Source organism: Sparus aurata, chromosome 16 (genome assembly GCF_900880675.1).
Source record: "Sparus aurata chromosome 16, fSpaAur1.1, whole genome shotgun sequence".
NCBI lineage: Eukaryota > Metazoa > Chordata > Actinopteri > Spariformes > Sparidae > Sparus > Sparus aurata.
In genome coordinates this window covers 7,952,405-7,967,274 of record NC_044202.1, presented here as the reverse complement: position 1 = coordinate 7,967,274, position 14,870 = coordinate 7,952,405, and the positions used below count along the sequence as shown (strand labels likewise).

General features: G+C 42.9%; 1 protein-coding gene across 8 annotated transcripts; it reads left to right on the top strand.

Annotated features, from left to right (window-relative positions):
• The first annotated feature begins 174 nt into the window (after positions 1–174).
• LOC115566257 (serine/threonine-protein kinase PAK 2-like) lies at positions 175–14,356 on the top strand. Of its 8 annotated transcripts, none has more exons than XM_030392052.1 (16): positions 175–458; positions 2,530–2,594; positions 6,343–6,536; positions 6,618–6,724; positions 8,145–8,292; positions 8,389–8,405; positions 8,511–8,624; positions 8,927–9,050; positions 9,153–9,216; positions 9,345–9,393; positions 9,682–9,794; positions 9,879–9,996; positions 10,888–10,987; positions 11,077–11,273; positions 11,393–11,530; positions 11,772–14,356. In XM_030392052.1, exons 3-16 carry the CDS (start codon positions 6,359–6,361, stop codon positions 11,856–11,858), a joined length of 1,554 nt encoding a protein of 517 aa, XP_030247912.1. In that variant the 5' UTR covers positions 175–458; positions 2,530–2,594; positions 6,343–6,358; the 3' UTR covers positions 11,859–14,356. The 8 variants fall into 8 exon arrangements, with proteins under 8 accessions (XP_030247912.1, XP_030247911.1, XP_030247910.1 ...); XM_030392051.1 differs by having other exon boundaries at positions 2,527–2,594; XM_030392056.1 differs by lacking the exon at positions 175–458 and adding an exon at positions 1,384–1,403.
• The last annotated feature ends 514 nt before the right edge of the window (positions 14,357–14,870 follow it).

Genomic DNA, 14,870 nt, shown 5'->3' with positions numbered 1-14,870 from the left:
AATGCTCTGCAGACTCCATATATTTAAATCTGAAATCAAAGCCTCCCTCCTTTCCTGTGTTGTGTACCTGTAGCTTCACAGCTCAAAGCGGCGCACGCAGCCTTTTCCTCGCCGCTTGCATTATGCGCGCTGTGCGTTTCGCCCAATGAGCGCTACGGAAGCCGCGAGATTCCGATTCCTCTACGACGTTCCGCTTCCTCTCTCCGCCAGCCAGCTCCTCCCCGGGCCAAGCAAGGAGAGCCAGGCTGAAAGTACATTGTAGGGGGGGAAAGTGAAGAGGAATGAAGAGTGTAAGATAACAAGACGATATCTTTTTTTTTTTTCCATCTCCCCGGGGAAGTTTGAGAAATCTCGGCGCTGAATCTGGGCTTTAAGCGGAGAGGACACCAGCCGAGACGGGGCGGAGTTCGGGAGTTTCTCCGGAGTGAGGCTGATACTTTTGCGGTTGACAGCAACCGGTGAGTTTTTAAAGATTTACTCATTCAGAATCAGCACAACAAGTTTCTTATTTGAAAAAAGGCGACTTGAGTTTTCTTTGGCACTCAGACTGAGCGACATCTCCCTGTATAACTGTTGTGGAGACTCTTCTTCTAGTCTCTTGAGGGGATAAAAATAAAAGTACACCAGGCCAGAGATCCACATCCTAGTGTTAGTGGGATTTATGGTTTGCCCTTCTTTCTAATTTACACCAAAGTAATGACAGCCTACAGGGACACTATAGTATTGTAATAACATGTGATGTTAATACAAAACATCTGCAACAACAGCCAGTGGAGGAGCCTATAAATATCTGAGTAGCACTTTGATAATAAAATGTAATTTTAAAAGTTACAGTGTTTTCTGTACAACATGAATACAGTGTAATGTATGTGTAGCTACAGTACACACCTGTTTATTATCTAGTGGTGGGTCATATGTTGATATTATACTGTTATTGTGATTTAAGACTGTATATCATATTAGATTTTGTGTTTAAAGGCTGTAATCCAGTAAAGTAATCCTTCTACTCGTCTTTACCCACTTCAGTCACTACACACACACACACGACTGATGAATATTTATCAGAAATATTAGTGTTTATATGTTGTAAAAGTGCCAATAGTCTTCCTTATAATATTGCCGCAATATTGATATGGAGGTTTTTGGTGTCCTTGTCCCTATCTATCGCCATATAGCCTAAAAGACCCGAGTTTAAACATATTGTACAACCTTTTGTTTTATAGTCTTCTTTGACTAAGAGCAGAAACATTTAGAAGTGGTCAGAAATGTGTCATTAACCCTAAAAATGTACCTAAATTTCATTTGGAGGGAATAATGTGGGTTATTTCAGGAGGAGTTTGGAGTTTTGGCCTCTGGATTTTCTAAAATCTCGACTATCTGCAAGCGTGCGAATGCATCATTAGGTACGTCTGTGACAGTCCAGCCTATAATCCTGCAGGTACACTGAACCAGTCATTCATACACTACTAGGCCCCTGAAGCTAACAGACTTCAACTGTGAGAGCTGAGGCGAGTTTTGTACCTGGTCCAAGCTGTAGAGTGGAGTTTTGACAGCAGCCTGGGCCTTCAGGTTGCCAGGTTGGTGATTTGATTCGTCCAAATGTTGACACAGGGGTGAGGCAGCTGTATGAATAACAGGATAAGGTGTTCAGTGTGGCTGTGCAGCTGGGCAGTGTGTTTATGCCTCATTCACTAGCAGACCTATAATCAGTGACTGTAGAAGGTAGTGAGTGAAGTGTGTGTGTGTGTGTGTGCACATATAGTACAAATGTGTGTGTTGTTACATCTGTATGTTTCTGTGGAGGTGAATGAAAGGGGGCAGAGTGTGTGTGTGTGTGTGATTGTGTGTGACGGCTTCATCACTCCTTCCAGGAAGTCCTCCGCAGAATTTCCTTTTATAGAAGCCGAACACAAAAGGCTTGCTGTCCACTTCCTGTAAACAGCTCGGCGGCTGTGTTTGCTGCACGCTGGTTGGCCGGTTCGGTCCTCTGACCCTCTGGTGCTCGGGGAGTTCCAGGATGAGGAAGTGGGCTTCCCCTGATGGCTGCCAGCCACAGGGAATAGAAAGTGTTCTGATGCAGCGAGAGAGAGGAGAATGGGGAATCGAGAATATAAAGGGCAGAGGGATGTGACAGGCTCGGAGGCACAGCGATGGGGATAAAAGAGAGGTCTGTGGATTGAGAACAGATGGGAGATCTATGTGGACGCCGTCTGGATGTAAAATAGTGTGTGTGGTAACCAAGCACGCAGGGTTGGAGGGGATAAATTAAGCGTGGAGACAAGAATCTGAGGGGAAAGCGCAGCCTGCAGTTGCAAAGGGAACATATCCACATTAGTATAGCTGAGTACTCAATACATTGATATGTGGATTAACATTAAGATAAAAGACTATAATTTAAGGAATCGTTAAATTATTTCAGTGACTTTTTAAGCGAAATATACTGTGGTTTCACTTTCTTAAATGCGCTTATTTATGTGTTTATTGTGGCTGGCTTGTTCATACTTTTTTATCCGTCTCTGTTCAAAGCAGCACTCAAAGATCCTTCCATCAGCGCTGAGTTTGAAAGACAGACTAGAGGACAAGATATTTGAAAGGTAAATGTTGTTAATGTCTTCCTTGTCACCACACTACATTTACATTTAGCAGACGCTTATGTCCAAAGCGACTTACAGTAATTCATACATCCATGATGGTGGCCTCCATGCAAGGTGCCGACGAGCACATCAGAAGCAGTTTTCGGGTTCAGTGTCTTGCCCAAGGACACTACGACATATAGACCAGGAGAATAGAACCAGCAACCTTCTGATAACAAGACGCTGGCTCTACCCCTGAGCCACAGCCACACTAGCCTTGTTATCCAGCTTCCTGATCAGTACTGCGCATGTGCAACTCTTATTAGAGAGATTAGAAAGAGGCGAGATGTCTCACTCCTTAGCAACTTTCATCATCAGCCCCGGTAATAACAATGGCTGTCAATTAAGACTTTTAAAAAGAAAAGTTTTAACATCTTCTGGATGTGGTCTGATGAAGTGTACGATCTGCTGTGTCCGACGGTCTCGTTTTTCTGGCGTTTCTGTGACAGCAAATGCCACACACTGGAAAAAAATACAACAGAAAGACAAACGTGTCTACTGGCAATGTTAAGGGAGACAATCAACTACTTTTTAGTGGGTACAAGTCCGACATTTACACACTAATTAAGCTATAAAATGCTATAAGTGTATGGGAAAAGTGTGTTTGGGCCAGTGTGTACACATTGGGTTTGTTTTTAAAGGGTAAAACTATCCAAAAAAGTCGGAAAAATTTAACGCAAGTCTTGTGAAATGTATTTTTCTTTGGCTCTATCCCTCTTGTGACCTCTCAGATATATCTTGTGACCTCGTTGGGGGTCCCTGACCCCAGGTTGGGATCCACTGCAGTCCTCTAGTTTATATCATTATAGTCAGATTACATGAAATTGAGAACAACAGCAAGGAACTGTTGACGTTTCTGTTGCTGACATTTCAGTAACAAGCAAATCTTTGAGGTTTCTTCTTGCTTAATGACTGGTTTAGGGTTAGCACTGTCTGTCGATTCGGTAAGACCAGCGCAGCAGTAACAGGGAGTGTTTCAGACAGAACACTGGCGAGTGTAGCCTGCAGGCCTGATGTGCACCTGCCTGCTCCCCTCAAAAACTTTTTTCTCTGCTGCGCTCAGCAAACTTGGCTCGGAGCGACACAAAAGATGTTCAAGTGCTCACAATGGAGCCCCTGTTGGCAAGGGGAGTGTGTGTTTTAGGGTAGGGAATGTGTGTGTGTGTGTGTGTGTGAGAGAGATGGGGCCTGCACAGGGAGGAGCCTTGTGTGTGTGTGTGTGTGTGTGTGTGTGTGTGTGTGTGTGTGTGTGTGTGTGTGTGTGTGAGAGAGAGACAGAGATGAACAGGAGAACACACCCAACCCATGCAGCCCTGCAGCTATGGAATTCCTACTGAGAGACAACTTGTCTCTGCTTGGCCAGCCAGCACCCAACATTCAGTCTAACACACACACACACTAGCACACACACACACACACACACACACTGACTTTGAAAATGCACATTAAGGCTGGACTACTGGGGCTAATTTTATCCTGTCGGGGCAAGAATACACATGTCCCATCCAAGATCGCTGAGGAATGAGGCAGCCTGCTAAGACCTGCCCCGAAGAGCCTGAAAAGAGGGAAAGAAGAGTAAGGAAACAGTGAGACAGATGAGCGCCAGAGAAAGAACTGCATACGCTTGCTGGGAGTACAACAGATTTTCATTGTTCAGCTGGTCTTCTGTAAGACGCAGAAGAGTTACAAACAGGTGAGTGCTTGGCAGCTTCCGCGAAGGAGGCGAGGGGATTGAAAAGACGTCTGGGGGCGTGAAGAGAGTTAGAGGAGTGTCTCATTCAGTGTAGGTGGACTAGCTTGTGTGGTTGTATTTTTGTAATGGGGCTTAAGTGTTTGTCCGTAGCAGTGATTGCTGGGATCGCTTCAGACAAACATGCAGGGAGATGAAAGTATAGCCTTGAGTCGAGCTAGTGCTGATGTGTCTGTAACTTTTAGCCTGAAGCTATAACATGGGACACATCAGCTTGTGTGAAATGGCTTTTTTTTTTCAATAAACCCAAAGGCGCAGTGTTGCGTGTGTTGTTTGAAGGCATTAAGGAAATGAGTGTGTAGTAAGGTATCTTCCCAGTTGGAGCCAAATGTCATTGATTTTGTGGAGTTGTGTGTCGGGGCTGAGTCAGACCGGCTGCACTCTTGCAGATGCAGGCTTCATGTGTGAAAAGGAGGTCACACAGACATACCTGCCCGAGCCACATCTGTTAATCCCGGTTTGATACGAGCTGTGTCATCAGCGGTCAGACACAGGAAGTGAGGAAACCTTTGTTTGCTTCCTGTTTCCTGTCTGTGATGTCACCAGAAAAAGCAGGCTGCAGCTCATGAGTGGATCGAACTGCTTGCTCTGCAAGCCTGAAAGAGGTGCTTTTGTGGTTGAGTGTGTCTGCGTGTGTGTGTCTGTGTGTGTGTGCCCACAATGGCAGTTTTCACCATATTAGGTTATTAGAAGAGGAAGAAGTAGTCAAATCAAGAACCAATGCATAAATGTGAAAATACTACAAGTTAAACTGAAAGCACTGAAAGTACTATCCTATGACTGGAACGTTGTGTGACATTATTGGGTTATTCATACTGATTCATCAATAAATAAGGCCCTGTTCAGACCTGGTATCAACATCTGTCCTGAGCAATCTGATCACATTGTAGGCCCTCCTCTGCTCTACTGACGCTCTGCCGAGGCAACAACAAGAAGAAGCCACAATAACAGTGTCTAATGTGGTTCAGTGTAATGTTAGAAATTTGGGCTCGCTTCACCTGCCAGTGTCAGCACTGAACTCATAACTCCGATCTCCCCAGACTCCCCGAATCACTCGTGTGATTTTGAGAGTTGTTGCATTTAACGAATAACAGTAACTAACACAGGATGCTTCTTTGTCGCCTGTGGAGAAAGAAAGTTCTGTCAGATCTGTGCTTTTTCTCAAATATTGTGTACGGCCTTGAACTGTTATTTTAGTCTAGAGAGTTAAAGTTCCCTCTTTAAAATGTCCAACAACCCCAAAGACGTCTGAAGAATGACAAGGGGGACGGTAGACGCTGCTGTTCAGACGCTTGGAGGAGAGGAAAGAAACCATTGTTTAATGTGAAACAATCACTGTGTTTTATAAGCTTCTCCTGCACTTACTGAGTACAGTACTCGACTGTTGTCTCCGCCATGTTTCGGAGGTTTCAGCGTCTATTACTTCACTACTACTCCTCTCCCTTTAACCAAAATGACAATACCGTTCTCAGTCTCTCTCGCGCTCTTTGTCTCTCTCTCTCTCTCTCTCTCTCTCTCTCTCTCTCTCTCTCTCTCTCTCTCTCTCTCTCTGTCTGTCTCTCTCTCTCTCTCTCTCTCTCTCTCTCTCTCTCTTTTCTCTGTGCCTCCTTTCCTTCCTCATTAATTGGTAGCACTGAACGAGACCCAACACGTCACTTTGCCTGCTCAGCGTTGCTTCCTGTTCACACTCTCTGTTCCCCCTCGCTCCAAAACTCAGTGCCGATCCACAGATTGCGGCATGGGCGGACTAGTTACTTCATCGTGAGTTATTTCTTGACTTGTTGTTCAGTTGTTTCTGTCTTTTCACAAGGTAGGCTTGATTTGAACCCTTTTCTCGGGAGCATTTTTGTCTTAAAGCTTATGCTAGCGTTGTAAAAAAAAAACAGGAAGAAGGGAACGAGCATGCAGCGGACTTACTGTGTCTCTTGTGTGCATTGTCATCCCTTCTCGTCTGTGCAGGTGTACGTGTGTGTAGATGTGTGACAGCGGAGTGTGTGAGGACAAGCCCCCCGCCCCCCCTGTCAGGATGAGCAGCCAAGGAGGAGGACCCAAGGACTCACAGTCAGCCAATCACAGCTCTCGGCCACTGCCGTCTGTACCTGAGGAGAGGAAGTCCAGAAACAAAATCATCTCAATGTTTGCCTCAGAGAAAGGTGAGAGAGACACAGTTTGACACAAAAGAAGTGCATCGCAGTGGTTGATCAGCACATTGACCCGCTGACCTTTACCTGCAGGAGGCAGGAAGAAGGACCGGGACAAGGACAGGCCTGAGATCTCCTCCCCGTCTGACTTTGAACACACCATCCATGTGGGCTTTGATGCTGTCACTGGAGAGTTCACTGTGAGTATCTGATCTTAAAACTATGCAATGTGCTACAGACTACAGACATATAAAGAATCATCTCAAGCTAGTGATTCACCAAATTGTTTTGCACCATGAGAAAACACGTGGATGGCGTCGTACAAAGTGCTAAAGCGGGTCGCCAAATATACTTGGACGGCCATCAATGTACGAGCCACCATTCACTTAGCTTAGCTTAGCATAGAGACTGGAAACAAAGGGAAACAGCTAGCCTGGCTCTTTCCAAAGTTTCACTCATTTAGCATACAGAAATGAAAATCATATTGTAATACTCATCTAACTAAAGCAAGCAAGCAACGTGTATTTCACAAAGGGGCCTCCAAATGATTCTTTTATTTTTAAACCTGACATAACGTGTAAAATGGAAACATCTACAGCTTGGTCCAATCAAAAGAACAAACTGTGTAGACAGAAAGTCAGTGTAGCATCACAAGCTGTGATAGAGATCCAAGAAAGAACCGGATCACTGGACAAAATAATGTGTCAAACTAAACTGTCAATCATCATAAGTTAAATCATGACTTTGTTTAATTAATATTTATAGCATACAGTACATGGAGAAACATCTGTGTTTGAGAGTAAGTACCAATAATACAGTTTGGCGTGATATCAGTTGATGGTAGATGATCAATGGCTGACTCTCTTTGATCATCAAGTCTAACGTGTTTTGCCTGAATCATTCCTCCTTCCTTCTTCTCTCAACTTAAGAAGCACTTGTGCTTTAACTTAAGTTCGAACTTAGGCAAAGCTGTTGCAACAGACTTCAGATAACCTTTGAGTAACTGACAACCAGAATATTTGTTTGGACTGGGAGTTGCAGCTCTTGTTGTGCCAAGAGATTATTACAGTTGTGTTGATGAATCCAGTGAGGGCAACATGAGCATACGCAAGAGATTCAGAAGACATTCACACATGCAGCTTCAACTTCTTATTTAATTTTTTTTATGTCCAATAGGCAAACGTATCTTAAAAGGGATGTCACGTATCCCTAAATCCCTGAGCACTGATGGCTTTGTCATTGTTAGACAGTTGGATCTGGATTTGTATCAGGTCAACAGGTGATTGGTTTTATGCCCTCACTACTGTCATTTAATTTTTCTAATTCTTCTTTAAAAAGACAACAAAGAGTTTATAATAAAACACAGAGCTACAAGATAGAATTCAGATTGTTGCAAAGTCTGGGTCCTTAAATCTCTCCAGAGTAAACCCTCTTGCCCCAAACACATCAATAAAGGATCTCTGATCAAGAAAATAAACCCAACCAGTGCAGCTTACGCTTAAGACTTGGCTACAGGAGCTTCACTTCTGCCATTTTGGTGCATGACCTGTATTCACAGTGTCTTCTTTTTGATTCATGTGTAAGTTTTTCACCGCGTATGTGTGTGTTTGTTTGTTCCAGGGCATGCCGGAGCAGTGGGCCCGTCTCCTTCAAACCTCCAACATCAGCAAATCAGAGCAGAAACAGAATCCTCAGGCCGTCCTCGACATCCTCAAGTTCTACGACTCCACCAGTGGGAAACAGAAATACCTCAGTCTTTCCGCGTCAGGTCCGTTTTTTTTTCTTTTGCTCAACAGATAATGAAAAATGAAATGTTGCAACCGCAAACACTCACTCCCCTGTCCTTATACTTTATCTCTTGCAGATAAAGACTCACAGTCGGTGAGTACTTCCATTCATCACTTCTGCTTTAATGGCGCAACATTGGACACATTTGTCGATTTCTGACCGGGATTCTGTTTAATCTGCGTGTGTTTGCTGTTGCAGTCAGGCAAGCAGGGTACAGCGACCTCGCCATCGGGTGGGAAGGGTGGAGACGACGACGACGATGACGATACACCGCCCCCAATTGTGGCACCGCGGCCAGAACACACGAAATCAGTGAGTCAACGTCACACGGTCGTGTTTTTGAAGACTTGAAAATGCAGGATTTATATATGTTGGGCAACATTTACAAAATTAAAAACATAGAATAGAATCAGTTGTACCTGCTGACACCTACTTTACCATTTAATTAAAGGCATTAGTCGTCATTTTCAACCTCTACTAGAGTTAATTTTAGTCTTTTTTTAGAGCAAAGTGAGAGAATAAATGACCAGAAATCACAAGCTGCCAAAAGCAATAAGTGCACGATCCCCCAAAGTCAGTATTGCTTCATTTTTCCTTTCCCTGTTCTGTGTCAGGTGTACACGAGGTCGGTGATAGATCCGATCCCAGCTCCAGAGGGAGACGCCGCCTCCAAGGCAGCCGACAGACAGAAGAAGAAGCCTGGCAAGATGACCGATGAGGAGATCATGGACAAACTCAGTATGTCTAAACATCGGAAATTACACATCGCAGGCAGAACCGCAGCTATTTTAGGCTCCATTTGAGCTGACTTAACACATTTTTTGTGTGTGTGTCTCTTAGGAACCATTGTCAGTATTGGAGATCCCAAGAAGAAATACACTCGCTATGAGAAGATCGGCCAGGGGTGAGTCAGAATTCAGGGTAACAGGAGTCTGTTTAGCCTGTTGCTGTTCCAGTAGTTTAAATAGTTGGAAAAACAAATATGGAAAATCTATTTATTTCACCTCCACCATTTTTGTTTCTAACCTTCAGGGCCTCAGGCACAGTTTACACAGCCATAGATGTTTCCACGGGTCAGGAGGTAAGGTTACATCAGCAGTCATCCCAGTGTCCCCTCAAAGTGATGTGAAAGTTAGAAAAAAATCATAAATATCAGTAGAAGGGCTGAAGAAGTACCTGTGATTTAAACAGTTTTACCTCCTTTGAATGTAATATTATTTTAACTGGCATAAATTATGTTGAAAAAAAATTTTTTTTTTTACAAAACTGATTTATTTATGTTTTTCTTGGCAACGTAAATCTAGCAATAACCTAGACAGAGTTTGTGTATTGGTGGAACTTCTTTTATAGGATGTTGTGTTTTCTGCAGGTGGCCATCAAACAGATCAACTTGCAGAAGCAGCCAAAGAAAGAGCTGATCATCAACGAGATCCTGGTCATGAAGGAGCTGAAGAACCCCAACATTGTCAACTTCGTAGATAGGTAACGCCGCCATCACGCTGACAAGCGCACAGTTTACGCGCATAGCACCACCCGTGATTTGACTGTGTGCCTGTTTATTTTCAGTTTCCTCGTAGGAGACGAGCTTTTCGTGGTGATGGAGTACCTGGCTGGCGGCTCCCTAACCGATGTCGTGACGGAGACGTGCATGGACGAGGCTCAGATCGCCGCCGTCTGCAGGGAGGTAGGATTTTTTGCTGGCAGCCGAACTTACAAAACCCGTCAAAGCACCTGTGTCACACAATCCACGTCACATGTATCAAATGAACGGCTCAAAAGTTCCTTTGTGATTTTATAGAACAATGAAACCTATTTGTACTGCAGTATGACACATAAACCACTTGCCTATCAATTTTCAAGAGTGCCAGAGTAGGAAATCAAGCTTTACAGGCCCAACACTTATGTGGGACATATTTTTTTCTTCTGCTTCAAGTTATAGACGTGAAATCACTTTGTAATCTTTCTGAACTTGGTTTGGAAATGAGTAAGGATACACTCATTCTGAGTTACTTAAGGAAAAACGACTGTGTGTTTCCTTGCGGTCTAACGCACACGTCGAATGCATCGACTACATTACATTTAGAAGCCTGCATTGTTTCTGTTCATTCATCAGTTTGCATTCTTCTTTGTCTTCACTGCCTTTGACGCAACGTTGATGTGTTAATTTGTGCTTTACTGCCATCTGTAGGTCATTAGACTAGTGTGAAACGATGTCAGGAATGTGTTTCTTAGAACGTGAGCGGGTCTCCAATTTGCTTGACTGTCTGAATTGTTCCAGAGGGCTGCTAGAGGTCGAATACTAGCTCACAGTGTACATCTTATATTTTGTATAATTAACTAAAGCTACTAAATTCTGAAATATTAGCATTAAATACGCACTTTTACTTCTAGGTTAGCGATGTTGCTGTTATGTTAATGACCATCGAAGAGTGATCAATAGTCAAAGCAATTAATTAGCTGTCATCAAGCAGTATTTGAAGGATCAATGCTAGTGTTATTTTACCCTTTGATTATTCTGAACAAATTCGATGAAACTCTTTTATGGATCCTCTCCTTTCTCCCTCTCTGCATCCAGGTCATCCAGGCTCTGGAGTTTCTTCATGCCAACCAGGTCATCCACAGAGACATCAAGAGTGACAACGTTCTGCTGGGGATGGACGGATCTGTCAAACTTAGTAAGATAAAATGCACAGGCAAAGATGAACTCGTGAACGTGGCTGCGAATAAATTGGTCTTAACAGACATTTTCTTTCTGTCTCTGCAGCTGACTTCGGCTTCTGCGCCCAGATCACCCCAGAGCAGAGCAAACGCAGCACCATGGTGGGGACCCCGTACTGGATGGCTCCAGAGGTGGTGACCAGGAAAGCCTACGGACCCAAAGTGGACATTTGGTCTCTGGGGATCATGGCGATAGAAATGGTGGAGGGAGAGCCTCCGTATCTCAATGAGAACCCTCTCAGGGTGAGTGTGTGGATTCTGATGTGCGTGATATTTTTTCTGCGTGGCGATACGGAAAGAAAGCAGGATGTAATTAAAATGCTTCGGGGTTATTATACACTGCTTTTGTCTCACCATCGTAGGCATTGTATTTAATCGCCACCAATGGGACTCCTGAGCTGCAGAGTCCAGAGAAGCTGTCCCCGGTCTTCAGATCCTTCCTGTCCCGCTGTCTGGAGATGGACGTGGAGAAACGAGGATCAGGCAGAGAACTGCTCCAGGTAGACTTTCATCACTCAGTTAATTGTGTAATTGTCCAAGAAGGGTCAGAAAATAGTCAAAACTGCCCATTAGCCCAGCGTGGTATATTTTAATTCTTTGTTGTGTGTGACCTTTTCTTGCACTGCATGTTGTATGTTTATGTCATCGGAGTTTATCCTGAAATTTTGTTTGAAATGAAATTCCTCTACTTATTAAATTTCATGTTTTCCCTCCTCTTTCACTCTCTCCGTCTGTCTGTAGCATCCATTCCTGAAGGTGGCCAAGCCTCTGTCCAGCCTCACCCCGCTCATCCTGGCAGCCAAGGACGCCATGAGGAGCAACCGCTAAATCCCAGTCTCTAAAGACTATAAGTGCTAATGCCATTGACAGCCAGACCAGCCATCATCATCTAACTGGTCTACGTATGACGACCATCAGCGACCTTCTCGAAGAGTCACAAACTGCCTCTCCACTCTTTTCCAGTGTTTCTGTACTGATGCCAGATGTATCTCCTTTGTGCCTTGTTCTAAAGCTGCACACAGCCATGATGTGTTTCTCTATTTCTTGCAGCCAGAGCATGTGTGTGTGTTGTTGATGTTGATACTGGTTGCTACAGAATGCATTATCAGGAATGTGGGATCCCTGCTGCAAAGGTTCAAGACTCTTCGCACACCAAAGGCCATAAAAAACAAATGATTTTATCTCAGCTCTGGGAGTTACCTGTTCAGCAGCTTTGACTGAATAAAAGGGGAACTCCTAATGTTGCCATTGATTAAATAATATTTAATAAATTAACTGAATTTCTGTCTCTGCAGTGATTGGTTGATTGCTCTAGACCAGGGGTTCCCAACCTCTTTGACAACATGGACCAGACATTAGCTATAATTTTTCTGCCGGCCCAGGAGGTGGGCGTGCGTGAATGCGCATGAAAAAAATGTTTTCATTATCGTTCTTACACTTTTACATACATAACATCTTTTTTATTGGAATATTTTATGTTAAAGCTAAAATCATCTCCCTTGAGATATGAATGTGGGTCACCATCTCCAGGAAAATAAATCACACAAAAGTGTACATAAATGGCAATTACATCACATCTCTTAGTTCCTACTGGGTTTTCATGGCCCCTGTACTGAGCGACCCAAGACCCAGTGCTGGTCCATCAGCCAGAGGTTGGGAACCCCCTGCTCGGAGCTAGTATCAGCGCTGAATTGCTCTGTGAATTGCTGTTGGACAAAAAACATCAGGTCTTAAAGCGTGGACGGACACAGCTCAATTTTTAGTTTAGGTGATTAGAAATAAGGAAACCTTGTTCATCTTAAGAGTTGACGATGGAGAGGATTCTATAGCTTTGGTGTGTGGAGAGACAGTGACGTTTGCGACTGATGACTGGTCGTTGTTGCTATGGTTACACATGTGTCAGGGTCCAAAAGTTGTGAAACTGGCATCGGAAAAACTAAAATGTGCCAATACTGTGCTGTACTGTGGCCCGGCATCGGACAGTATGATCTTTGTTCAGGGGAAAAAAGCCATACAAGTGTCCTTGTTTGACCCTGTATCTCACTGAAAATTAAACCATTCCAGGAAAAGGAATGGGACTCAAGTTTGTTTTTTGTCCCTGAAAATGTCCCCCTTTCTTTTTTTTAAATAAGAGTACGGTGTCGTGTTTTTGAAAGTTGAGAGTTTCAGCCCCCTGCTGGCAGTTTTGGGTATTACCAGGCACCAAAACACACTATATCATTAAAGGTGCAATATGTAAAAATTTGGCCTCCTGTTAAATTCATACTCACAAACAAAAAAGTCCAGCCCGTCATGAGAGTATCTCCTAAATGCTGCTGACTGCATTCTGTTTATACATCCATGACTGTTAGCTATACAGCTACCAGGTTGGGTTGGTGTTAGCACCGTTAGCACAGGAGCGTTCAGCCTGTGAGCACGTTACCTTCATCACTCTTATTTTTTAGTTGATTCTAAAGAAATTTGATTCTTGTAAACAAAATTTTTACAAATTGCACCTTTAAAATGAGTCAGACTTCTGCTATCAAACTCTCTGCAGGCTAAACTGTAAGAACCCATCTTAACACTGATAAAAAAAAAAATGCCTTGAATTCTCGAGCGTGTTGTCTCCAAAACTCACATTTGTTTTTCTTCTTCTGTTTGTCTTTAGCTGTGCGAGTACAGCACAAAATACTGTTTGAAATTGTCTGTCTGTAAGTGTTGAACTGGAGGAAGACTTTTTGTATATTGTGTATTGGTGATGTCCTGTATTTTTTTAACGGCTTTGAAAAAAGTATGTATATCATTGTTTTTATATTTGTAACTAACACAACAGAAGACAAATTTGTGTTTTCAACTTGTTATTGTGAACCAGTTCATCCTCTGTTCCCTGAACTTTGCATTTATGGACTCAAACCATAAAAAAATGTATTGATAAGCCTGAAAACACTCGAGCCAGACCTGAGTCAAGCAGTATTTGGGAATGATTGTTTGTTTGAACCTGCTTGGAGTACCACATGTGATTGGTTTACACCTATTTTTTTTCTATAAGTTTAGACAATCACTGGAAAGCATTTTAAAAATGTGTATTAAATGTGCCTTTTTAGATCTACTCGTATGGTACTCAACAGGTTGACACAAACACTGAGTACTGGCAAATACTGTTAACAGGCTGGAAAACACAGTTATGTGGCTTTTCGACCAGAACACACATTCCATTTTTACATGTGATATGAATTATTGCAGACTTTAAAATGAATGTGTTGTGTTCATCATGAAACCGACGACTTCTGGTGTTGAATAAAATCCATACAGTGTGTAAATTATTATTAAAGGTGGACCTCAATAGGCTTGTGTCTGGTTTATTAAATGGGCGCGAGGGGTGAAAAACAGCTACAAAGAGATTAAAAAGTAAGAGGCAAAATCACAGATACAGACATAAAAAGATTGACAAACTAAGAGATGTCAAACAACTTCACAGAGACAGGAAATAGTCAGAGACCACAAAGCAAATTAAAGAAAAATTCAATATGACTGCAAGAGTTAAAAAAAATAACCACAAGCAGAACAAAAAGAAACAAAATAACCAAAGAAAGACGATTTCCAAGAAAGTGACTCCACACAGAGACAAAACAACCATCAAAAGACACACAGACACAAAATGACTTAAAAGAGATGCAAGATGATTACGTGGCTAAATGAATTTGACGATCCAAAATGACCATAAAGAGACAGAAAACCACTTTAAAGAGATGCGAAACAATGGGTGACAAAAATAACCATTAAGAGAACCATTAAGAGAACAAAGAAAATACCACAAAGAGACTCAAAACAACTTCAAAGAGATGCAAAATGACAATAAAG